We start from the raw sequence: 26741 nt of genomic DNA, 5'->3' as shown, positions 1-26741 counted from the left end.
GTGTAGCGAGACATGTGTGACTTGAAATCCTCACACCGCACATTCTAGGACCAAGCACAGGGAGGGGCTCAATGTGTATTTGAAGAATTAAGCAAACCAGTCTGAGAGTGTGTGTGTGAGTTTAGTATGGTAGCACAGGGGCTAACCACTGAGATATAATTACTGGCCAAACTTAGGTATGTTTAAGGATTCTTTGATACTACTTTTTTTTTTTTTTGCGGTACGCGGGCCTCTCACTGTTGTGGCCTCTCCCGTTGCGGAGCACAGGCTCCGGACGCGCAGGCTCAGAGGCCATGGCTCACGGGCCCAGCCGCTCCGCGGCATGTGGGATCTTCCCAGACCGGGGCACGAACCCGTGTCCCGCGCATCGGCAGGCGGACTCTCAACCACTGCGCCACCAGGGAAGCCCTGATACTACTTTTTATCTTTTTCTTATTTAGGATGCTAACCTCCCTCAAACAAAAGGTAGATGTCTCTAAAGGTATATGATTTAAAAAATAATCAGAAAACTCTACATATATATGATTATTGTCCCCTTTAAAGCAAGCACTTTAGGGTGACTAATATGTATTCTTAAAATACTCATAAGATTTTACTTTAGTACTTATTTAACAGATATTTATTTGTGCAGAGGATCCAGCAGCGAATAAAACAAATAAGGTTCCTGCTCTCATGAAATATATATTCTATGGGGAAAACAGATATTAAACAAATCACACCGGTAACAACACAAATATAATTGTGAAAGTGCTTTGAAAGATTGATAGAATGAGGTAGTACTTTCCTGAAGCAGTGCTCTATGACCTGAGATTTGAAGGGTGGGAAAGACATGGGGAAATGCCCTCAGGCAGGAAGGAGCCTGGCACATTCCCAGAACTGAGGGGGCAGTCAATAAGAAAATGCAGGGTATTCCTTTGAATATTCTCAGTGGAGGCAAGTCTTCATCATCCTCGAGGAAACCGTCAAAGGGATCCTCAAAGCAAAGAATGAGAGAGGTGATAAGCCTGGGAAATGCCTTCTTTTTAAATACTAAGAATTGAGTATGTCTATGAAATAATGAGACCAGCTTTCTTCCATGACTCTGAAGCTATTAGAGATGACTAGTTCCAAAAGTGTGTTCAGAAACGGAGGCATTGCTACAGCCAGTTTAGTGCCTCTGTGCTCCCCAAGTGAGTGTTGCTCTAGATGGGTGACTCTCAGTGGGGGATATTTTGCCCTCAGGGTACATTGTGTAATATCTGGCATCATTTTTGATTGTCACCAGGATTGAGGGTGCTATTGGCATCTAGTGGGTAGAGGCCAGGGATCCTGGTCAGCATCTTAACAATGTACAGGATAGTGACCATAGCGAAAAATGTCAGAATGTCAGTTTCACTGAGGTTGGGAAATCCTGCTCTGGATCTGGCATCCAGCCAGTATAGCGCGTAGAGACCATGGTATCTGTCTGCCACCAGCTAAGCCAAGTGATTTATTTCTGGCTAATAGAATCCATGTGCATTCTTCTCCAAATGATTTTTTACTTTAGATCTGCCATCTCTGCTTTCACTGATCAACTCTGATCCCACCGCCATCTGTCCTCCGTAGCACCATCATCTCTGCGATGGACTTTCCTTCTCTGCTGGGGCACAGGCACCCCCTTGCGCACTTTTCAAACTTCCCCTGTGCCACGTGGAACTGTTGCACCAGGAACATACATGTGCTGTGCTGTGTCATCTTCCTCACCCTGAAAAACTCCAAGCACCTCCTGCTTTCACTGAGACCTGTCTTCTTCTGAGGCACCACTTCTTTGTAGCCTTCTCAAGTGGTGGCCTTATTTCCTCAAATCTCATGTATTTTAGGGATGGGTGGAGAGATTGTTGTCACGCTGGGACATAGTTTTGCTTCTAGGTCATTACTCCTCATACCTGTTGTTTGAGAAGATGTCGACAACAAAACGACAGCAAAGACGGGCTCTTCTGAAGGTGGTGCTATTCAGCTCTCTCCATCCCTTCTTCCTCTCCACTGTTCGCAGGGCCATCTCCCCGCATTCACTGAGCATTTGACATGCGGCTGACGGTCTTCCTTCTCACCACAGACCCTTTACGATTTCCCAGTGCCCTCAGTGTTTGCCTGGAGGATCTGCCCGACTTTGTGGCCTTGGATCTTCAACCTGCTTCTGACCTTCCTCACTGGACCACCTACTCTCATGGTCACGCCGTGGATCATGCATCTGCAGTAGTTGCTCTATTTCCGAAACTACTGCATCAGCCACTTTATTCTCAGCAGGACCTCCTCTCCTTCTAGCTTCCTGATTTACCTACCTCCACAGTGGTTGTACTTTGACGTCATGGCAATGTCTCATTACTGGCCCGGCCACTTTCTTTCGTTTCTTTTCTTTTTATTAAATTTTTTTGGAGTATAGTTGATTTAAAATATTGTGTTAGTTTCAGGTATACAGCAAAGTGATCCAGTTATACATATATATATGTATATTCATTCTTTTTCAGATTCTTTTCCCACAAAGGTTATTACAGAGTATTGAGTAGAGTACACCATGCTATACAGTAGGGTCTTATTGTTTATTTTTTTAATTAATTTTTGTTGGTGTGTAGTTGCTTTATAATTGGGAGGTTGAGATTGATATATATACAGTATTGATACTATGTATAAAATAAATAACTAATGAGAACCTACTGTATAGCACAGGGAACTCTACTCAGTGCTCTGTGGTGAACTAAATGGGAAGGAAATCCAAAAACGAAGGGATATATGTATACGTATAGCTGATTCACTTTGCTGTATGGTAGAAACTAGCACAACATTGTAAAGCAACTGGCCCGGCCACTTTCTACCAATCCATCAACACTTTCCTTCCCTTATTTCCATTCTTAGCCAGTTTAGAATCTATCACTCTTTTAAATCCTTAATTTCCCTTGCTCTCTGCATTTTTGATCCATTTGCCTGACAAAATCCCAGCCCAGATGAACCCAAATACTGTGTTTCCATGGCTTCATTGTCCAGTGGAGATTGGTTCCACTGAATCTTTCGATTCAACAAGCCAAAAAATGCCCAAAGTTTTAATATTCCTTCCCTCCTGCTACTCAAAAGGCAGTCCTTTCCCACAGCTGAGCCCAGCCCCGCTTCCCTGTTTTGAATCCTATCTTTCTTCTCAGCAGCCTTTGACTATTGGTTGTCTCTCAGCTGTGTTCTGGAGACACAGCTGTGCTTCCGTTATTCTCTCTATCCACATGAGTTTTACACCTCTAGCCAAGACCTCTTTCTGAGCTCCAGGTCCTGTACCACACCGGCGCTTGTCCTCAGGGTCCCAGCCCTGAACATTCTGTGGACTGTGTGTTAGGTCCATGCCCCCCACTGCCACAGGATCAGAGCATTTGCTGTTACCCTACCTGGAAAACTCTGCTGTCCCCATTTTGCCATGGTAACTTGTTCTCATCCTTCAGCCTGCAGCTCCAGCATTACTTCTTCAGGGAGGCCAGATTATTTTATTAAAGTGTAACTACCTTGCTAAACTGAGGGTTCTGTGAGGGCTGCTACAGAGTTTGGTTTGTTTACCATTTTATCTCCAGTGTCTGGTCCAATACCTGGCACAGGATGAATAAATGTTTGAGTGAATGAAGGAAGGAAGGAATGCAACAAGACTATCCATTTATATTTAAGTTCCTTTCCTTAAGTATCCGTTTGTAATTAACTTGCATAGTCTTCATTATTTCTTGGTCATTCGCTAAGCATAGCGTATTTTCTTTGCTTATTATTTTGTCCATTGTTATTAATTGCTAGCATTAATTTTAAGGTATTTACAAATTACAAAGTGTTCTATAAAAAATAAAATTAAGTTCCATGCTGGGTTTTTTTTTTTTTTTTTTTTTTTTTGCTGTACATGGGCCTCTCACTGTTGTGGCCTCTCCCGTTGCGGAGCACAGACTCCAGACACGCAGGCTCAGCGGCCATGGCTCACGGGCCCAGCCGCTCCGCGGAATGTGTCATCTTCCCGGACTGGGGCACGAACCCATGTCCCCTGCATCGGCAGGCGGACTCTCAACCACTGTGCCACCAGGGAAGCCCCCATGCTGGGTTTTTTTTCACAGCCTGTCTGCTTAAATAAATAAGATTGTTTCAATATTAATGTATTTAATTTGTATTAAAATATTTTGACTGTGGAATTGAAGTGATTAGGGCACAGTTTATCAACAGACTGAACTGAGATAATCATGCATAATCCTAGTACTATCAGGTTTTTTGCCCAGTCCTTTTCTTTTTTGTGTAAAGTAATCTATTTAAGCAATGAGGATCTCTATGCTACCTGACTGTGTTTGATATATAAGTATATAATACCTTATTGGTGACCTTACTTGAAAACTACCTGCATATATTTTGTATATCTAAATACTAAGTAAACATTGATATAGAAATTGACTTGAATTTTTACATTTGAAATACAGATGTTTAAAAACCAGACAGCTGTTTTGGAATTCATGTCTTGCAAATTGACTGAACTCAAGTCAAAATTTATGCTATAAAAAATGAGAATCTGAGAGATTTCTGTGATCAAAAATCTTCACTATGAACTTGAAATAGTGATTTGCACTAACACAGTGCTTCACTGTGAGTGAGCTGTAGCATGTTATGAACATTATGCTCTGCATTTGACTTTTTAGTTTTTACCATCAATTCCAGAATGAAAGTTAAAGATTTGAAGTCATGAATAGTCCTGTCCTTGAGACCTCATTTATTTATCTCCCTGTTACTGGATGCTGACATTTGGCCAATCAGATGGTTGCTCCGTGGCATCACTAAAAAGCAATTTCTTGCTCAAGGAGTCTGGGACTTCCCATGTTGTACCTGGCAGGAGCTGGGTCCTGTGAGATTCAGGAACAGCCAGGCTAATTGGCAACCTGATGGGGTACCTGAAACCCTTCTAGAGTTCAGGTGGAAAGAAATGAGGAACACATCCCCAGGGAACTTTTAGACTGTCCCGTAGAACCATAGTGCGAAGTATATATATAATTTAAACTTTTCAAGGAGACACATTTTTTAAAAAGTAAAAAGAAACAGGTAAAATGAATTTTAACAATATATTCTATTTAACCCAGTATACCCCAATATTATCAGCATGTGATAAATATAAAAATATTAATGGGATATTTTTGCATTCTTTTATTTCATAGTATATCCTTGACATCCAGTGTACATTTTCCACTTACAGCACATCTCAATTTGGACTACACACATTTTAAGTTCACAATAGCCACATGTAGCTAGTGCCTATTATACTGGACAGTGCAGTTCTAAGGAATTCCACAGAGGAAAGGGTATTGGGGTTGCCTTGAGGAAGCCAGGTCACCCTCTTGCACCCACTTGTGAATTTTGAGGTGGCATTATTGCTTCCATGGAAGACCTTTCCCAATATTAGGATGACACACAAATCTGTGTACCCTCGGGAAATGTGACTCCTGTTGTATGGAGTTTTTTGTTTGTTTTCTTGGTAATTTAGGAAGTTTTAGGAATATACTTTTCCTTTCTTCTTCGTTTCCTAAATAATGGAGGGACATTGCTCTAAGGTGGGAGGTTTAGATTGCTAATTTGTATAATTCTGATGCCAAGGGAGCCGTATGCAAGGATGTGTCTGCTTCCCATTCTAATTTAGACATGGTTCATGATAATCTTTGAATCACCTCCTCCCTGGTTTATAATTATTGACTTTATCACATTGGCCTATGGCTTTCCAGCTGTGTTCTGTGACCACTTGTGCCTTAACACTTTTTGCAGATTTACATCTGAGAGTTGAGTGGGAAGTTTCAGAATACAGTAATGACCTGTTGATTAATAAGCCTTTATTCCTTGCCAAATGTTGGAGTATTTGTTTCTGCTTTTAAGGAGTCCTAACATATTGGTTCCAAAATATTTGGAATCTTGTGCCAAGTGTTGCCTTAAATATTTAGCATGCTGTTTTCTTTAAGCTTGAATATTTCAAGCCCAACTGAATGATACTGTGAAATTGTGCATCATCACAATTGTTTCAGAGCTGAGCCCTTTATTCTTTGCCAAATTTCAGTTTACAGCTGCTCTTTCCCTGGCAAGATTTATTCGCTGTCTATAGATATCTGAAATGCAAATACTGATTCAGTCTTAATAATAAGGACATGAATTGTGGCTCTATATTTGGGAAATGAGTAAGGAAACATTATAAGCAATTATTTTAATGTATTCTTCTGTTCCACTACAAATGAAATTTCAAAATACATTTATGTAGCATTTAAGGTGATATTAAAAGGGAGAAAAGTTATGAGAGTTTTAAATAAATGTATAAGTAAAATCTATTTTCTCTCCCCAAACTTATCTTAGTCAGTGCAAAGACAAATGTTTTTGAAGCATGATTTCAAACATTTCCTATCGCTATCTCATGTTATATTAATGTGTATTATTTTTCAAAGGTAACTTTGATTTTGAGATTAACTATGCACAATCTAAATATAAAATTGATATGGACTTTGTGATTTTTTTTTCCCCCAGCATAGATTTTTGAGATCTTCTTTACAGATTATCATTTTTTGGTTTTGTTTCAGGCTTTGTTTGTTTCTTTTATTTATTTTTTATGTTTAAAATTTTTTTGGCCACGCGGCATGTGGGATCTTAGTTCCCTGACCAGGGATCGAATCTGTGCCCCCTGCATTGGAAGTGTAGAGTCTTAACCGCTGGGCTGCCGGGGAAGTCTCTGTTTCTTTTATATTTTAAGCAGGAGGACAAATTACATTATTATGTTCATGGTAATAGGTTCTCAAAATGCCTAATCTTGCACCATCAGGTTTCTTATCTGTGAAATGGAGATATTAGTACCTGCCTCATAATGTTGTTATGAAGATTAAATGAATTGATAATTGTATATCGCTAAGAATAATTCATGGAACATAGTAAGGGCTTTGTGTTTGTAAAATATATAAAAATGTCATCCTTTTAGGAAGGATTTTTCAAAGACTATCCTAAAGCTTACTTAGCTGAGATAATATTTCTATTACTATTCTATTCCCTCATTTCTTTGAGCTATGCTAATTAATCTCCATTCTAGCCTTTGCCTAGCAATTTGTGTGTTATTTATGCTTCTGAGTGTGGTTTTCAATTACTGACTTTAAAAGTCTGCCTGTAGCTAGAGCTGCTAGATGAATATTCGATGACAGTAACCATTTCAAAACTCACTGCTGCATTTCAACTGAAAATAATCCTCCCACCTTCCCACGAGAACTTACTATATCATCATCTCCTGTCAAATTTATTTTTTCTTTCAATAGTTCTGACATTTTTGAGGCTCCCCATTCGAAAGTGTCCGATAAAGCTTACTGGCTGCACTCTGGCATTTCCCGGGAAGCATTTGGTTTACTTTAAGGTGATTTATGCTGAACCGTAATTTACCAGCCAACTGGCGGCACAACCATGCGGGCTCGGCTGGTGGCGACTCCCGGGCTCTCCTGAGAGGCTCTTTCACATTCAGAGGAAGGAACCGGATGTCGAGTTATCAGGATGGGAGAGACAGTGCTCCTTCATCCTTATGGCAACCTTACTCGGTTTCAAGAAGAGTCTCAGGCCAGAAATAGAGCTTGATGGCCCTTGCTCTCATTCTGGGAGTAACTTACGACTGGTGCAGCTCACTCATTTTAGTCCAGTGTCGGTTCTGAGATTCTAGAGTGCCGTGGAGATTTTCATGTATCTCAGCTGGAATTGTTCATAACTATCCACAAATTCCGCTTGCATTTGGTGTTTATAGCATTACTTCTACATTATTATAGGAAGATCTGGTGTTTCACCCAGGAGTTTTGAAAGGATATGGGATGAATATTTTAGGTTGGGGTAGGGAGTGAAGGGATAAGTTTCACAATGGGTAAGTTTAGTAATTTCACAAAATAGAGCAGAAAATAGATTGCACAGTCATTCATAAGTCTAATATGAAGATCACACAAGGTATTGCAGGCTAATAAGATAGATATATTTTACTTTCAGCCTTAAATTTTTTCTTTACAATGGCATCTCTTTTGATGTTCTCCTGGTGGTTCATAATTTCCTAAGTTTAGTAATAAGCCACTATGGTTTAATTAATGGCCTTATACATGAAATGGTCACTGGTAGCCTTTTTTTCCCCTAACTAACATCTGCTCAGTTTCATTTTATTTATTAATGGAGTATTGTGTCTTGTGGGGAGACTGAGTAAATTCTTCTCTGGTGAGCCATGCAGTGGGTTCTGTGCTAGAGCAGTGCATGGCAAGTTCTGAGTTTGTGCTAACCCCACACAGGTGGTACAAAGCTAGAAAAGGAATCAGAGAGCTAGGGAGGGGGTCCCAGAGTGGAAGGATTTGCACACATATTTACACACATCTAGACACACATCCAGAAAAAGCTTTGCACTCAGAGATGTATACATACTGAGGGGACAGGGGCCCAGAAGCAGAGGCTCACAGGCCTGCAGACATGGGCCAATAAACAGACACAGATGGACACACAACAAACACAAATTCTCAAAGAGAGGGACCAGTAGGAAGGAGAAAGAAATCCTGTTGGGGGGAGGAAGACAGAGAATTAGAGAAAAAGAAAGCAAGAGGATGGTGGAGAAAAAGACAATGAGGACTATAGACACTGGAATCCACACTCCCTGAGTTGCTGTTGAAGGAGGGAGCCTGGGGGCGGCTGGGCTAATGAGAGGAACAACATTAACTGGATTGCTCTCTTCGCTCTCCTCCTCGCAGTATTCAAGAAATGCTGACAGGCCAGAGGCTCTGCCACTCAGAATCTCACACTGATAGCGTCCTGGCAGCGCTGAATCAGCAGAGAAGTGACGGCATCCTCTGCGATGTCACCCTGATTGCTGAGGAACAGAAATTCCACGCTCACAAGGCAGTCCTAGCAGCCTGCAGCGACTACTTCCGGGTAAGTCAAGGTAGTTTGTTTGTTTATTTGTTTCTCTTAAGATATTAATAAACAGAGGATGGCAGTTTACCTGAACTGTCACACAATCATCAGCCAATTAGATAATCGTCCCCAGAGTTGTGAATGTTGGGGGGTTTTCCTGGTCAGACTGAGCTTGGGGCCCCATTGGGATCCTCCCTGGGCTGGACACCTGGATGTCCCTCCAGTGGAGAGCAGAGCTCTCCTTTGCATCTGAGCTGAGGGGCGTTTGACACTCTACCACCAAAAGAAAGCGTGGCATTGTAGTGCACCATAATGGGGGTGCAGGCTGAGGACAGGATGTTTCTGGATTCAGGATCAGAAGGACAATCTGTAAGACAATTTATTTCTTAAAAGGTCTCTAAATATATGTAGTGTTTCCAATTTTTTATTTTCTATGGAAGTTCTCATCCTGGAGCTTTCCAAGTCTCTGCTCCAGGGACAGAGATGGAATTGACCTAAAGGATATTTATGGTTGACGCACAGGTGCCTGTTTAGCTGAAGACGTTGTCTTGTTAAGTAGAACTTTGGAGTTTGATTTCCAGTGGCTAAATGATATGTGATGATATGTGATGATGTGTTTGTTGTTTTTGTTGTTTTTTGAAGGTGAGTGTATAGTATGGTTTTAGCTAAATTTAATTTAATTTAGTATTTCCTATGATTCAGGTCATGGACAGAGGACTTTATATACATATCTCATTTAATCCTCACAACAATCCATTTTCTAAACACATGCACATGCTATAAAAATCACCATTTTACATGTAAGGAAACTGAATCTCAAAGATTAGGTAATTTGAGGTAACTCAGAGGTTAAGTAATAAGTCACACAGTTCCGAAGTGGCAGATCTACAATTGAAATCCATGTCTGAGTCTTAACCAGCATTCCATTCTACCCCTTATATGGATATAAGAAAGAAAATTGTGACAATTAATAACCAGATTTTTTTGAAGTATTAATTTCTGAATATACATGATTTAATTCTTATTTAATTTTTTCAATGTTATTTCAGTTAACTAGTGATTAGGTAAGAAATTCAAAACATAATAGTATACAATCTCTATATAAATTAGAATATAAATTTAATTGTGAATTAAAAAAACTTTCTCTTACAAAAGTCTCAAATGATACAGAAACCAAATCCAGCCTGGGGCAATTTTTTGGTTTGATTTGGAAATTTTCAATAGTCACCTTGTATTTTGATGTTTAAGAGACAATATCAACTGTACTCAATTGCTGACTAGCAGTTAAAGAGAATTTTCAAAGATGCCAAATCATAAAATAAAGATTAAAAAAAGTTTTAAATGTGATGAAACCTGGTAATGTAGAAGATAAAGAGGTAATTACAGGGCTTCCCTGGTGGCGCAGTGGTTGAGAGTCTGCCTGCCGATGCAGGGGACACGGGTTCGTGCCCCGGTCCGGGACGCGGAGCGGCTGGGCCCGTGAGCCATGGCCGCTGAGCCTGCACGTCCGGAGCCTGTGCTCCGCAAAGGGAGAGGCCACAACAGTGACAGGCCCGCGTACTGCCAAAAAAAAAAGAAAAAAGAAAAAAAAAAAAAGAGGTAATTACTTAAAATATCTATCTAAAATTAAAAGTAGGGATTTACATAATTCTAAACTGCAGAAATGAAGTGGAGTATCTGTAAAATGACCTTCTAGTTTCATCAATATAATGTACATTTTATGCACTCTCACATTGTCAGGGATTAATCTTCCTGAAAGTTTATATTATTTGGAGGGCTTTTGAAACAACATACTTTGGGTTGTTATATATAACATGTGCACATTATAAAATACGAGTTTTTTCTTCTTGTGGACCATAATATAGACCTCTTGGTGCTTGGCTTCTCTCCTCCTAGGTCTCTGTGGGTTGGATTTTGAATTTAATTCGGGGTTTGATTTTGTAAATGTGTGTATATGAGAGAGAGAATGTGCAAGTGAATGCATACATGTGAGCACTGAAGAGCATTTTATTTGCTGCTGGCATTTAACGATGTTTGCAGCTATTCCAAGTTATTCACCTCTTTTACCACAATGCCCCTCATACTCTGATAGGTCGTGCACAGAGTGCCTCCTTTAAAATACTGGTGTTATAAAGCCTGTGAAGAAAGCTTTATTATTCCCATTCTGTAGATAAGGAAACTGAAGTGCAATATGTTTAAATAACTTGCCCAAGGACTGCCAGATATTAAGTAGGAGAGCTGATTTCCACACACCAGAGCACCTGTCTCCTTGAGTACCAAGTTGTGCTTTTTCCACCGAACCATGTGCCCTGCTGGATTCATATGCAGTCCCATCAATCTCATGACCTGCTTGTGAGGTGAAATTTCAGTGACTTGTGTATTGATTGTTCAGATGGAGAAACCAAGACAAAGTTGGAACTCTTGGCACTTATCTCTTTTCTAGGCATTGTGATAAGTGCTGAAGTTATAATATTTAACCAGACATAGACTGAACCCTATGGAGCTTGTAATATAGTCACTATACTGGACGTTGTTTTTGCCGTATACCCTGTATCTTTTGTTAGCTTTTGTCATAACAAACCACCCCAAAACTTAGAAGCTGGATGGTAGCTCCTCTGGTCTGCCCGTTTCTCTGATCTATGCTGGACTCATTCTTACGTCAGCGGTTAACTGGAGAGTTGCCTGGAGACTGGATGATCTGAGTTGGCTTCGTTTACCTGTCTGGTGATTGGTAGGCTTATGGCTGGAGTTGTAGGGACACTGGGCATGTATTTCTCACAAACAGGCTAGCCTGGGCTTTTTCACATGACAGCTAAATTCTAAAAACAGCAAGAGGGCTATCTTCAATACACAGGTGCCCTTCAAGCTCCTGTTTGTGTCCTGTTTACTAATGTCCCATTGGTCAAGCAAGTCACGTGGCCAGGCTGAGTCAGTGTCAGTGAGGGTACCAAAGGGCATGGATGCAGGCAGGGGAAGAATTTGTTGCCATTTTTGTAACCTACCACTGTCAAGAACTGTCAAAGATTTGTGATTTATCCAAGTTGGAAACCAGCAAGTTAGTCTATCACTGGTTCAGAGATGCTGCTAGAAGACATGAAACTCTTAAGTCACACAAAGTGGGTTGGATCATTGAGGATCATTGAGCTTAGGGAACCTGAATCTTTTATAATGCGTAGGAAACACGTCTGTCCTTTGCTCTGGAAGAAAACATTATTATACTGGACAGTAAGCATGCCTACCCTTTGCTCTGCAAAGAAACATTCTATCTCTGAGTAAACAGAACTGCTCTTTGCTCTGAAGGGAGATATCACTCTGTCATCAAGGCCATTTGCTATAGAAACATCCCTGAAATGAGAGTTCAGAACAAGGACAGTCAGTGCCTCACTCATAATACATGCAGAAGTGCAAGAGACCCATGCCTTAAACTAGAATTATGTCTGGCTTCCTTGTGTCTTACACTCTACCACACTGAAACACCTAGAAACAGTATCCTGTCTGAGTAATTTCTGTATCTCTCACAACACTTATAATGTTGCCTCAGGCTTAGTAAGTATGAATGAAGAAATGTTTTCTAATTCTCAGAGAATTCCATGTGTATTTCAATTTTTTAACATCCTGCATATAAAATATGCAAATTATTCATGGATTTTTCTTTCTAGTGTGATCTGTTCAAATTAATTAGGTAGTCTGACCTAAATAGATGTTTGTACTCTGTATTCTGATATCTGGCAGATTATATTGAAGCTAAAATAATTGTGGATGGCACAGTTTTGTGTAAACTGTTCCTTTACATTGATCTGAGAGATGGTATCAGCTTTTCTTAACATATGAATAACGAACAGTTGAGCACAAAGTACTGTGGATTCCTGTGATCATCAGCATTTTAAATGAAAGGGTTAAAACACATTCTTCAGCCAAGTAATAATGATTTAAAAAAAAATTAAATTTAGGCTTAATATCAGCACAACATGGCGTTAGTGAAAAGCTATAATTGTGTTAGACCAGGGGCTTCTTTTATAAGAGTAAAGCAGTGGTGGAAGGAAGAAAGGGAAGAGCTAAGCATCAGATCTGAGTTTGAATACAGTGGGAGGGACCATATCTCCCTGTTTGCTATTGTTTCCCACAGTCCCTGACAAATAGTGGATGCTATTCTAATTAATATCTGTTGGGTTATTCACCCTCTTCACTATTTATTCTTTGAGCATAGGCAAGTCATTTGACTTCTGTAAACCTATGTTTTTTCATCTGTAAATTGGTGATCATAGAGCATAACTCTCAGAATAGGTTGATTCAGAGATTAGATTATATAATGCACTAAGTGCTGTATCTGATACACGTCACACCTTCAGTAAGCATTATCTGTTTCTCTCCTTGGGCTAACTTGGGATCCCTGGTCATGCTCTGTCTGGCCCTTTGTGGGAAAAGAAGACTGCTCATCTTTAGGCTCACCTGGTTGCAGACTCCCTCACCTTTTGATGGGTCAGAATAGTGTTTTGGATTCATCCTTTCCCATCTTGATATTTTCTGAATCTGATACCCCCTTCCTTCTTGCTTAGAACATTCTAGTAGCCACTTAACTTTCTCCTCCTCTGGTTGTCCCTTGACAAACCATCGCGCAGATGACTGTGTGGTGAACTTTCACCCCCCTGCTCAGGTCCCCCAGAGCTCCTCAAGGCCTTTCTGCCGGACCCCCGGAGTGTGCCTTCATGCTGTGTCATTATCATTCATCCTCATCTGTGTTCTCCCATCTGTTCATTTGATCTTGCAGCCATAGCTGTTCTCCAAACACTCTTCCACCTGAGGGCCTTTCCACCTCTCAGCCTTGCTAATGACCATTCCTTCTACCTTAGCCTCCTACTCACCTCTTTGTCTACCTTGTCCATCTTCCAAGGTTTATCCCAGCCAACAAGTGTGAAGTCTTCCACAAAGCCTTATCCTGTCCACCCTCTGCCACCTTTCTAAATTCGTATGCAAGGTCCCTCTTTTCTGAAGCATTATAACTGTAGCTTGTCTCACCCACGGAATTAAAGATCAACAAAATGAAAGAGCAACCTACAGAATAGGAGAAGATATTTGCAAACCATATATCTGATAATGAATTAATATCCAAAATATGTAAGGAGCTCATAAAACTTAATAGCAAAAACCCACATACTGTGATTAAAAAATAGGCAAAGGATATTAACAGACATTTTTCCAAAGAAGATATACAACTGGCCAGCAGGCATATGGGCATGCTCAACATTACCATCAGGGAAAACCACAATGAGAAATCACCTCACACCTACTAGGATGGCTATTACCAAGACAAGAGATAAAAAATGTTGGTGAGGATGCAGAGAAAAGGGAACCCTTATACAATGTTGGTGGGAATGTGAATTGGTGTAGCCACTATGGAAAACATTATGGTTTCTCAAAAAATTAAAAATAGAACTACCATATGACCCAGCAATCCCATATCTGGGCATATAAAAAAGGAAATGAAATCAGGATCTTAAAGAGACATCTGCACTCCCATGCTCATTGCAGCAGTATTCACAATAGCTGAGATATGGAAACAACCCAAGTGTCTGTCCATGGATGAATGGATAAAGAATATGTGGTGTGTGTGTGTGTGTGTAACGGAATATTATTTACGCATGAGAAAGAAGGAAATCCTGCCATCTGCAACAACATGGATGAACCATGAGAACATTATGCTAAGTGAAATAAGTCAGACAAAGACAAATATTGTATGATCTTACTTACAGAAACAGAGAATAGAATGGTGGTTGCCAGGGGCTGGGGAGTAGTTGAAATGGGGAGATGTTGGCAAAGGGCATAAACTTCCAGTTATAAGATGAGCAAGTTCTAGGGAATCTAATGTGCAGCAGGGTGACTGTAGTAAATAATACTGTATTGTAGACTTGAAAGTTTCTAAAAGAGTAGTTCTTAGAAGTTCTTAGTACATACACACAAGAAAAGATAACTGTGTAAAGTGACGGATGTGTAACTAACCTTATTGTGGTAATCATTTCACAATATATATGTGTACCAAGTCATCACATTGTATGCCTTAAACTTACACAGTGTGTTGTGTTAATTATATCTCAATAAAGCTGGAAACTTTTTTTTTTTTTTTTTTTGCGGTACGCAGGCCGCTCACTGTTGTGGCCTTTCCCGTTGCGGAGCACGGGCTCCGGACGCACAGGCTCAGCGGCCATGGCTCACGGGCCCAGCCGCTCCGCGGCATGTGGGATCTTCCTGGACCAGGGCACGAACCCGTGTCCCTTGCATTGGCAGGCGGACTCTCAACCACTGCACCACCAGGGAAGCCCCATGGAAACTTTTTTTAAAAAGGAATTCAAGATTGACACTGATGAATTGAAGATTATACACTGATGTGTATAAAATTGATGACTAATAAGAACCTGCTGTATAAAAAAAAAGGAATTGAAGATGTGTCATGTGTTGCAGTCCCTTTCACCAGTGACTTCTCTGAAAATGACTGACTAGCTGAGGACTAGTGAAGTCCATCAAAGTACTGTTGAACAGAATTGAATGAGGAAGTATTAAACCAGAGATAGCAGGAGGAATTAGAGGCCTTATGATCTGGAGTGTATGTGAGAAATGGGATGAGTCAGCCTCTTACCCTTTTCCCTGTGGCAGCCCTGGGCAGTGGGCCACCCTGTAGCTTCTGGAGGCTGTTGTTTACCATTTGCTATCTCCAGCTTCAATCTCCATGAATGCCTGTACTTTCTGACCAAGGAAGCAGATGTCTTGACTGTCTCACATAGCTTTGCATATGTGATGGCAAAGTGATTCAAATATGACATTTTGGAGAGTTAAATATTTGACCATCATTTTCCACTAGAGCCTGAGTGTGCTCTGCCTATGTAATTTTTAGTTTTGAGAAAAGAGGATAAAGCCCATGATAATAAAAAAAAAATCTGTGTTCCCTGTATTTTTATAATCATACTCTCCAGTCACTATTTGATTAAAATGACATTAAAGGCTATTAAATGAGTATATAATATATAATTACAAATAAATGTTTTTTTAAAAAATTCAGTAAGCATTTGTTACATACCTACTATTTTCTAGATGCAGAATGAATTTATAGTCTGGTAGGAGATACAGACAAGTGAACAAATAACTATAGTGTAGTGTAATTATATTAACAGTTTGGGTGGTGTCGGAGGTCTTGAACCTTGTTTTTATCCCTCTTCCTCTCTCTGGCGCTCTCAATCAATAATAACTACCACTAATTGAGTATTTACTGTGCTACAGACACTCTAACCGCTCTATGTGTATCAGTTCATTTCATTTTCTAAAGAAATCTGTAAGATGGATGGTATTATTATTAAGTATCACCGTCATCATCTCCGTTTTAAAAATAAAGAAATGGAGACTTGATGTTAAATAATTCACATTAGGGGCATGGAAGCAGTCAAGTAAGAGCTGATGGAGGCCTGACCTGAGGCTGGAGAGACAGGATGTGTGTGAGGAGTGGTGAGGGGGAGGGAGATTGGGCGGGTAGTAGTAGGTAGAATACACAGGACACTGCGTGGATGGTGAGGGAGAGGAATGAGTGAGGGGCTTCTCTGGTGGCGCAGTGGTTGAGAGTCTGCCTGCCAATGCAGGGGACACGGGATCGAGCCCTGGTCTGGGAAGATCCCACATGCCGCGGAGCGACTGGGCCCGTGAGCCACAGCTACTGAGCCTGCGCGTCTGGAGCCTGTGCTCCACAACAAGAGAGGCCGTGATAGTGAGAGGCCCGCGCACTGTGATGAAGAGTGGCCCCCGCTTGCTGCAACTAGAGAAAGCCCTCGCATAGAAACGAAGACCCAACACAGCCAAAAATAAATAAATAAATAAACTCCTACCCCCAGCATCTTCTTTAAAAAAAAAAAGAATGAGTGAGCTCCTGGCCGGTGGGAGCAAGCGGGTGCTCACCCTCACTGCAGACCGGAGGTGTGGATGGAGCTGGGAAAAGGGCAGCCGCAAGGCATTTTGAAGGAATCAGTACCATCAAGGGAGCAAGTGTGGAAGGCTCTTGAGGGGCGGAGCCAGTGCCTTTTTTTCTTTTCTGGTCCTTTGCATGCCCTGCGCCAAGTGCAGTGCCTGGAGGCCCACAGACCCTCAGTATTCATTCTCCCCTGCTGCATCTGGCTGGAACAATTTCCTGCTGTGTCACATGGGTGGGGCCTTCCCAGTCTCCTCCTCGATACCCATTACATGTACTGTCTGTTTTACCCATTAGTTCATCTTATTTCTTAAGCAGGTTTCTTATAAAGACTTGAAGGTAGTAGGACTGCTGACAGTAAACATATAAGTGAGATCATTGTTGGGTTCAGGCTGTCTCTTATTTGGTGGTTTTAGAGACTCTTCGTGAACATTTCTGATGTTCAGAAATCATATGTAAGACATACTGCGTTCACCACATTGAGGATATACAGCAACATACCATTGACAGTTATTTGCTTCCAGCCACCAAGCCTGCAGCCTCCTGCCTTTTTTCCCTGCCTGTTCCTGAGCCTTCATTGATTTTGTGAGCTCCCAATAAACTATATTTTTGCTTAAACAAATAAAATTAAGAATAAAAATAAATGTACATGAAATACTGTCAAATGCTATCTATGTAAATATTAAAGGACTTTGAATAGTCCGTTTTTGTCTTTTGTTCAGTCACCCCTAGCCACCGCTTTCTTCTGGGAACCTTCTGAGCAGTTGCTGGGCTTGATGCTGTAGTGAGGATTCACTCTTTTGATCCATAGGACTGTTGTCACAAGCTGATTAGTACAGTCCTCAAAAATTAAACATTAGCTGGGAGTGATTCAAAACTAACCTCCTTTTCAGAAAAAAAAAGAATAGAAATAATAGTAAAATAACCCTCAAATCCTTCAGTACATATAGTAATTGGTTTTAGTTTATCTTTTTGATGGTTACTGTGAGCATAATAAATATCTACTACTGCCTTAAAAAGCAAAGCATTACTCTACAGTTACTTAAATTGGTACCTGAATACCACTAAAATTAAATCCCATGATGTTCAATATTTTCCATAGTCAGTTTTACACTGACCTGTCCTGTGATTAATTACTTTGCTTGAGGCCGAATGAATACTACTGAGTTCTGTGGTTATTGGGTGTTTATGCTGAAACAGCAGCCTTGGTAATTCTTGCAAATTTGCACACTGCTGTGTTCTTTCCTTTCCCCAGCTTCTGCATTTTATGTATCAATCACAGAGGCACCAGAGTATCATTTTCATAGTGCATTTGACTTATGCATTATATGGTAAACTGATTATTGTTTTCCATCAAATGAATGCTTGTTTTAACATTCAATGTTATCATATTTGTTTATAGAAATAATTAAAAAGTAGAGCAATGTCTGTTAGGAATTAAAAACTATGGCTAAATGCTGAGGTTTTACCAGTATTGAAGCTATTGTCAAGAACCTGCGGAGTGGGGGTAGAACTCTTAAAGAAGTTTAAAAAGACCAATGGGCAGATTCTACTGGGCAGATTACAAAGAATACCGGAAAGTGATTCAGATATATGATGCTTTTAAAATGTACATTTCCTTTTTTGTTTGAGTTTTGATAGCAAAACCATCAAGGAAATAATTTATTTTCAGGTTGTAGTTATCTATTTTCACTACATTTGATTGAATTTTGGAATGCAGAACTCCTGTCAATAGGAAAAGGCAAAAATCCAATATTAGGACCATTTTATCCCTGTCATATTCTTTTTCTCATGATAATTTTAATTCACTGTATGCAACTATGAAATAACTAACCTTTAACATTTTTTATTTTTTGTATTTTTAAAGGTTTCCATTTTAATTTTCTTAGGTTTTGCTTAGTATTTAATATTTAATTTTATTTAACATTTTTAACACAGTAACTATTACTACTTCACAAATCAATGTGCTTCTTTATTACTTCTTAATGTGGTCAGAACAGATTAACTCTATAGCTGACAATAGTGCCAAATGATGCATATAATTCACTACTTTCTCAATTCCATAGAGATTTACTGAGCATCTACTATATGCAGAAAAGTTTGTGCTTGATGTTGCAAGGGGTACAGAAAACATCAACACTCAGCTTCTGCACAAGAGGTGAAGGTTGAGACAGATCTTGGTAACATATGAGATTGCACATCAAGAGGGAAAAGAGAGAGCAGAAAAAAACGTCTGTGGTTAGGACCTAAAGGATGCCTTTAGTCAGGTGGCAGAAAGAGAATGAAAAGATGGCCAAGGGGACAAAAAAGGAAAAGTCAAAGATATATAAAGATAACTACCATGTACATTTTAATCAAAGTGCCAAAATTAAAGGGTTTCAAGAGATCGGCATTTTCTGCAGAAGATCAAGGAGAATGCAAAAGAATTCACTGTTGTTGAAGAAGTTGGTCTCAGTAGTGTGGGAAAGGAAGCCAAAATCTAAGGGGTGATGTATAAAAATATTGATCAGTGCTACTCGAGGTCCATGGACCAGTGCCAGTCTGTGAAATGCTTGTTAACTATCCATGCTAATAATCTGCTGAATGTTAATCGTCTACATCATGAAATACTGTGTTAGTTCAGCTGCCAGTTTTTCACAGGAAGACTTTCTCAAGAAGCTAGTAGTGAGTTTGTGTTCTGGCAGGGACTTTATACCTTGTGTCTGATGGATAAGTAGCAATTTGAAGACAGCCTACTTTGAAGAGCAATGATACAGATAATAGCAGTGTAGATATATACACCATTCCATTTTTATTTTTTATCCAGCTTTATTGAGATGATGTCATATAACATTGTATAAATTTAAAGTATATAACTGTGATGATTCGATACACCTATACATTGTGAAATGGTTGCCACAATAAGGCTAGTTAACACATCCATCACTTCACATAGTGACCTTATTGTGTGCGTGTGATAACTATCAAGATCTACTCTCTTAGCAGCTTTTAAGTCTACAATAAAGTGTGGGTTAACTGTAGTCACCATGTTGTACATTAGATCCCCAGAACTTATTCATCTTATAAGTGGAAGTTTATGCCATTTGGTCAATATCTCATTGCCCCCCAGTCCTCAGCCCCTGGCAACCAACATTCTACGATAGGTTTCTATGATTTTGAATTTTTAAGATTCCTCTTATGGGTTGGCCAAAAAGTTCGTTCAGGTTTCGCAGTTACAGAAAAACCCGAACGAACTTTTTGGCCAGCCCAATGTAAATGAGATATAGTATTTGTCTTTGTCTGATTTATTTCACTTAGCATTATGCCATCAAGGTTTATCCATGTCACAAATGGCAGGACTTCCTTCTCTCTCATGGGTGAATAATATTCCCTGGTGTATATGTACCACATCATCTTTATCCATTTATCTGTAGAAAGACATTTAGGTTGTTTCCATGCCTTCCCTATTGTAAATAATGCTGCAATGAACATGAGAGTTCAGGTATTTCTTCAAGATCCTGATTTCATTTCCTTCGAATATACACCCAAAAGCGGGATTGCTAGATCGTATTCTATTTTTAATTTTTTGAGGAATGTACTGTACTGTTTTCCATAGTGGCTGGACCAATTTACATTCCCACCAACAGTGTACAAGGTTTCCCTTTTCTCTGCATCCCCACCAACACTTGTTATTTCTTGTCTTTTTGATAATAGCAATCTTGGCAGGTGTGAGGTGACTTATTGTGGTTTTGGTTTGCATTTCTCTGTTGATTAGTGATGTTGGACACCTTTTCATGTACCTGTTTGCCATCTATATGTCTTCTTTGGGAAAATGTCTATTCAGATCTTCTACCCATTTTAAAATTCGGATTATTTTTTATTTTTGCTGTTGACTTGTATGAGTTCTTTTTTTAGTTTGCATATTAACCCCTCATCAGATATATGATTGCAGATATTTTCTCTCATTCTATATCTTGCTTTTTCATTTTGTTGATGGTTTCTTTCGCTATGCAGAAGCTTTTGAGTTTGATGTAGACCCACTTATTTATTTTTGATTTTGTTGCCTTTCCTTTTGGTGTCAAATTTTAAAAATTATCACCAAGATTGATGTCCAGGAGCTTACTGCCTATATTTTCTTCTAGGATGTTGACAGTTTTTGTCATGAAAGGATGTTGAATTTTGTTAAATGCTTTATCTGCATCAATTGAGATGATTATATATTTTTTTATCTTTCATTCTGTTAATGTGGTATGTATCACATTTAATTTGCATATGGTGAACTATCCTTGCATCTCAGGGATAAGTCCCACATGATCATGGTGTATCATCCTTTTAATGTTCTGTTGAATTTGATTTGCTAATATTTTGTTAGGATTCTTGCGTCTATATTGATCAGGGATATTGGCCTGTATTTTTCTTTTCTTGTAGTGTCCTTATTTGGCTTTGACGTCACGGTAATAATTGCCTCATAAAATGAGTTTGGGAGTATTCCCTCCTCTTCAGGTTTTTGGAAGAGTTTGAGAAGAAATGGCATTAATTCTTTCTTACATGTTTGGTAGCGTTCACCAGGGAAACCATTTGGTCCTGGGCTTTCCTTGGTTGGAAGTTTTTTGATTACTGATTCAATCTCCTTGTTCATTATTGGTCAGCTCAAATTCTGTTTCTTCATAATTCAGTCTTGGTAGGCTGTATTTATAGTAATTTATCTATTTCTTCTAGCTTATACAATTTGTTGGTGTGTAATTGTTTATAGTAGTCTCTTATGATCCTATGATCCTTCGTATTTTGTGGTATCATTTATAATATCTCCTCTTTCATTTCTGATTACATGAACTATGGTACCTCCATACAATGGAATATTATTCAGTGATAAAAAGAAATGAACTATCAAGCCATGAAAAGACATGGAGGAACCTCAAATGCATATTACTAAGTGAAAGAAGCCAGTCTGAAAGGTACTTAACTATATGACTCCAACTATATGGCATTCTGGAAAACGCAAAACTATGGAGATAGTAAAAAGATCAGTCGTGCCAGGGCCTGCGGGGAGGGAAGGATATATAGATGAAGCATAGGTGATTTGGGGGGCAGTGAAACTGATCTGTGTGATACTATTATGGTAGATACATGTCATTATACATTTGTCAAATTCATAGTGTACCTTAATGTAAGAGTACTTTAAGAGTGAAGCTTAATGTAAACTGCAGACTTTGGTTGATAATGGTGTATCAATGTTGATTCATCAGTTTTGCCACACTGGTGAGGTATGTTGATGCGAAGAGGTTATGTGGAATTCTCTGTACTTTCTCCTGAGTTTTGCTGTGAAGCTGAAACTGGTCTAAAAAATAAAATGTATTAATTTTTTAATGAAAGAAAAAATACTACAGGTACCTCACTGCTTTCTCATAATTGTTTTATTGTTTCCTGGAAAGATGACCTTCCGATTGTTTTTTTTTTGTTTTTTGTTTTTTGCATTGAGTGAGCAATTAGATTGTGAAAATGAAACCTACCCCTTAGGGGAATAGTCAGCTTTAATATATAATAAGTCATGATTCTAAGAATAGCAGGAATGGATACGTTAAGATGGCGAGCAGCACTCTGGACATGATCTGACTTGTTCTTGCATTAAAGGGCGTTGCCATTCCTCTGCACAGTGTCCTGAGCACCTGTGTATGCAGGACATTGTACGGACTCTGCTGCAAGAGAGTGGTGCAAATTCCAGTCTGAGTTCGACTTGGAAGGCAGAAGACTGATGCCCCAGCTAAAAGGCAGCAAGAAAGAATTCTTTCTAACTCAGCCTTTTATTCTATTCAGGCCTTCAACTGATTGGATGAGACTCACCCTCACTGGGGAGGGCCATCTGCTTTATTCAGTCTGCCAATTCAAATGTTAATCTCTCCTGAAATGGAACCCTCATATACTGTTGGTGGGAATGTAAATTGATATAGCCACTATGGAAAACAGTGTGGAGGTTCCTTAAAATACTAAAAATAGAACTACCATATGACCCAACAATCCCACTCCTGGGCACATACCCAGAGTAAACCATAATTCAAAAAAACACATGCACCCCAATGTTCACAGCAGCACTATTTACAATAGACAGGACATGGAAGCAATGTAAATGTCCTTCAGCAGAGGAATGGATAAAGAAGATGTGGTACATAGGAAAAATACTCTGACATAAACCACAGCAAGATCTTTTTTGACCCACCTCCTAGAGTAATGAAAATAAAAACAAAAGTAAACAAATGGGACCTAGTTAAACTTAAAGGCTTTTGCACAGCAAAGGAAACCATAGACAAGACGAAAAGACAACTTTCAGAATGGGAGAAAATATTTACAAATGAAACAATGGATTAATCTCCAAAATATACAAACAGCTCATGGAGCTGAATATCAAAAAAACAAACAATCCAATTAAAAAATGGGCAGAAGACCTAAATAGACATTTCACCAAAGAAGACATACAGGTGGCCAAGAGGCACATGAAAAGGTGCAAATCAAAACTACAATGAGGTATCACCTCACACTGGCCAGAATGGCCATTATCAAAAAATCTGGAAACAGTAAATGCTGGAAAGGGTGTGGTGAAAAGGGAACCCTCCTGCACTGCTGGTGGGAATGTAAATTGATACAGCCACTATGGAGAACAGTATAGAGGTGCCTTAAAAAACTACAAATAGAACTACCATATGACCCAGCAATCCCACTACTGGGCATATACCCTGAGAAAACCACAATTCAAAAAGAGACATGTAGGGCTTCCCTGGTGGTGCAGTGGTTGAGAGAACGCCTGCTGATGCAGGGGACACGGGTCGTGCCCCGGCCCGGGAGGATCCCATACGCCGCGGAGCGGCTGGGCCCATGAGCCATGGCCGCTGAGCCTGCGCGTCCGGAGCCTGTGCTCCGCAACGGAAGAAGCCACAACAGTGAGAGGCCCGCATACCGCAAAAAAAAAAAAAAAAAAAAAAAAGAGACATGTAGCACAATGTTCACCGCAGCTCTAGTTACAATAGCCAGGACATGGAAGCAACCTAAATGTCCATTGACAGATGAATGGATAAAGAAGATGTGGCACATATATACAATGGAATATTGCTCAGCCATAAAAAGAAACAAATTGAGTTATTTGTAGTGAGGTGGATGGACCTAGAGTCTGTCATACAGAGTGAAGTAAGTCAGAAAGAGAAATACCGTATGCTAACACATATAGAGAAAAACAAATACCGTATGCTAACACATATATGTGGAATCTAAAAAAAAAAAAAAAAAGATACTGATGAACCTAGTGGCAGGGCAGGAATAAAGATGTAGACATAGAGAATGGACTTGAGGACACAGGGTGGGGAGGGGGAAGCTGGGGCGAAGTGAGAGTAGCAGCAACATATATACACTACCGAATGTAAAATAGTTAGCTGGGAAGCAGCAGCATAGCACAGGGAGATCAGCTCTGTGCTTTGCGATGACTTAGAGGTATGGGATAGGGAGGGTGGGAGGGAGGCTCAAGAGGGAGGGGATATGGGGATATATGTATGCATATGGCTGATTCACTTTGTTGTACAACAGAAACTAAGACAGTATTGTGAAGCAATTACACTCCAATAAAGATCTATAAAAAAGAAAGAAAATATTCCAACATGTCATATCTGTTTAATTGTATGTATAAACCTGTGTATGCAATTGATTCATAAACAAACACATATTTGCTTTAAAAAAAAGATGTGGTACGTATATACAGTGGAATATTCTCAGCCATAAAAAGGAATGAAATTGGGTCATTTGTAGAGACATGGATGGACCTAGAGAGTGTCATACAGAGTGAAGTAAGTCAGAAATAGAAAAGCAAATATCATATAATAATGCATATATGTGGAATCTAGAAAAATGGTATAGATGTTCTTATTTGCGAAGCAGAAATAGAGACACAGACGTAGAGAACAAAAGTATGGTTACCAAGGGGGAAAGGACTGGGGTGGGAGGAATTGTGAGCCTGGGATTGACACATATACATTATTGATACTATGTATAAAATAGACAACTGATGGGAACATACTGTATAGCATGGGGAACTCTACCTAATGAACTGTGGTAACCTAAATGGGAGGGAAGCCCAAAAGGGAGGGGATATCTGTATATGTATGGCTGATTCATTTTGTTGTGCAGTGGAGGCTAACACAACATTGTAAAACAACCATACTCCAATAAAAATTAATTAAAAAATGTTCATCTCTCCCAAAACATCTTCACCACACGCCCATTAATAATGCTTTACCAGATACCTGGGAACCCTGTGACCCAGTCAGGTTGACACTTAAAATTAACCGTCACAGACATTGTCTCTGTCCTCAAAGAACTTACAATTCTTAGAAAAGGTAAGACATACACACATAATTATAATTCAAGGCAGAATAAGGCAGGAGCGTGTACTCTGAATCTCTCCCTTTTAGGGAGTCAGCTTTCTATACAGGTTCTATACAGGCTTCCTCTGATACTGTGTCTCATGTGGCAGTCTGGCAGTCCTCTTTTGTAATTTCCTGCCTCCTAACTTTCTAGTCCCTTCTCCAATACCCTACCACTCTATACACATTTAACTTATTTATTTGCTCTCTCATTCATTAATTCATTTCTTTAATGATTCATTCATTCAACAGTTATGTATGAAGTACCCACTAAGTGTCAGACATTGTTCTAGATTGTGAAGATGCAATAATATATAAACAGACAAAATTCTTGCTCTTAGGACACTTCCATTCTAGTTGGCCAAGAATGACTGTAAACAGATAACTATGGAGTTTGTCTAATGCGGGTAAAGGCTGTGGAGGACAACAGCAGGGTAAGGTAGGCAGTGCTGGTCCTAGTGGTGGTGAGAATTGCCTCTTTTTAATAGGGTGGTTTGGGAAGGCCCACTTATAAGTGAAGGAGCAGGCCATGCACGTGAGGCCAGGTCACGTGTGACCACCTTGCAAGCTGTTGTTAGGGTTTTGGTTATTACTTCACTGAGGTGGGCAGTGCTGAGACAATTTTGACAGAGACGTAACGTCACCTGACCTGTGTTTTGAAAAGGTAACTCTCCAGTTTCCGTCAGGAGATGAGAGTGGATGCCAGGATTCTAAAAGGAGGCTCTTAGAATAAGACAGGAACAAGGCGATGGCTTACACTGGGGTAGTGGGGCTGGAGGTGCTATGGACTCTTGGATGCATTTTGAAGGAAGAAAGAGCCCGGGGAATTTGATGGGGAACTGGTGTTAGAGTATGAGAGAAAGAGAAGTGGCTAAGGCTGATTCCAAGGCATTTGCCTAAGGCACTGGAGGGGTGAGGTTGTCTTTACTATGATTAGGAAGATTGTGGAAAGACTAGGTTTGCAGTCATTAGGTTATGTTCACGACAAAGTGTAGGCTTTATCGCATGTTATCTAGTAGTTGTGCACATATGGTCTCCCCCACCAGGTGGAGGCTTTCCCAAGGGGAAGGGTTTTGGTTGTTGTCATAGGACTTCTGCCTAGCGCAGTGCCTCACACATGGTTTGTGCTCACTGAACACTTGAGGATTGAATATATGGACTTTGCTGCAGGTAGATTACAGATGAAGTGCATTCTGGAGTCTGGTAGTGAAGATATGTAGAGTTGTGTTTTTATAGTGGTGGTGGTTTTTGTACAAATTTGCCATCAGTGGTCCTACTGGTTAGAAGTAGGGTATTTTCTTGGTAATGAAATCATACAAAGGTCTTCAGTCTCTGTGGAACTGAAACATGCAGCAAATGGTATTTTTATGTACACAGCGTTGTGCCACACCAAGAGCTGGTCTGAAAACACCAGCTGAGAGCCTCCTCTAGCCTGATAGGGGCCAAGCATGCACACTTCAACAGCAAACAATACAGTGGGGACAATAATAATAGTAATAATATTTACCAAACCACTCTCATTT

The 26741-nt window shown here is 39.9% G+C and overlaps 1 protein-coding gene across 2 annotated transcripts in view; it reads left to right on the top strand.

Annotated features, from left to right (window-relative positions):
- KLHL32 (kelch like family member 32) overlaps window positions 1–26741 on the top strand; it is a 231872-nt gene that overhangs the window by 44711 nt on the left and 160420 nt on the right. For both annotated transcript variants that reach the window (XM_060030213.1, XM_060030212.1), the window contains exon 3: window positions 8730–8910. In XM_060030213.1, the coding sequence (XP_059886196.1) occupies window positions 8730–8910 (181 nt within the window). The remainder of the gene's footprint in view (window positions 1–8729; window positions 8911–26741) is intronic.

Source organism: Delphinus delphis, chromosome 14, assembly GCF_949987515.2.
Source record: "Delphinus delphis chromosome 14, mDelDel1.2, whole genome shotgun sequence".
Classification (NCBI taxonomy): Eukaryota; Metazoa; Chordata; class Mammalia; order Artiodactyla; family Delphinidae; genus Delphinus; species Delphinus delphis.
Note: the sequence above shows the minus strand (reverse complement) of the source record. Positions and strands in the feature narration are given on the sequence as shown.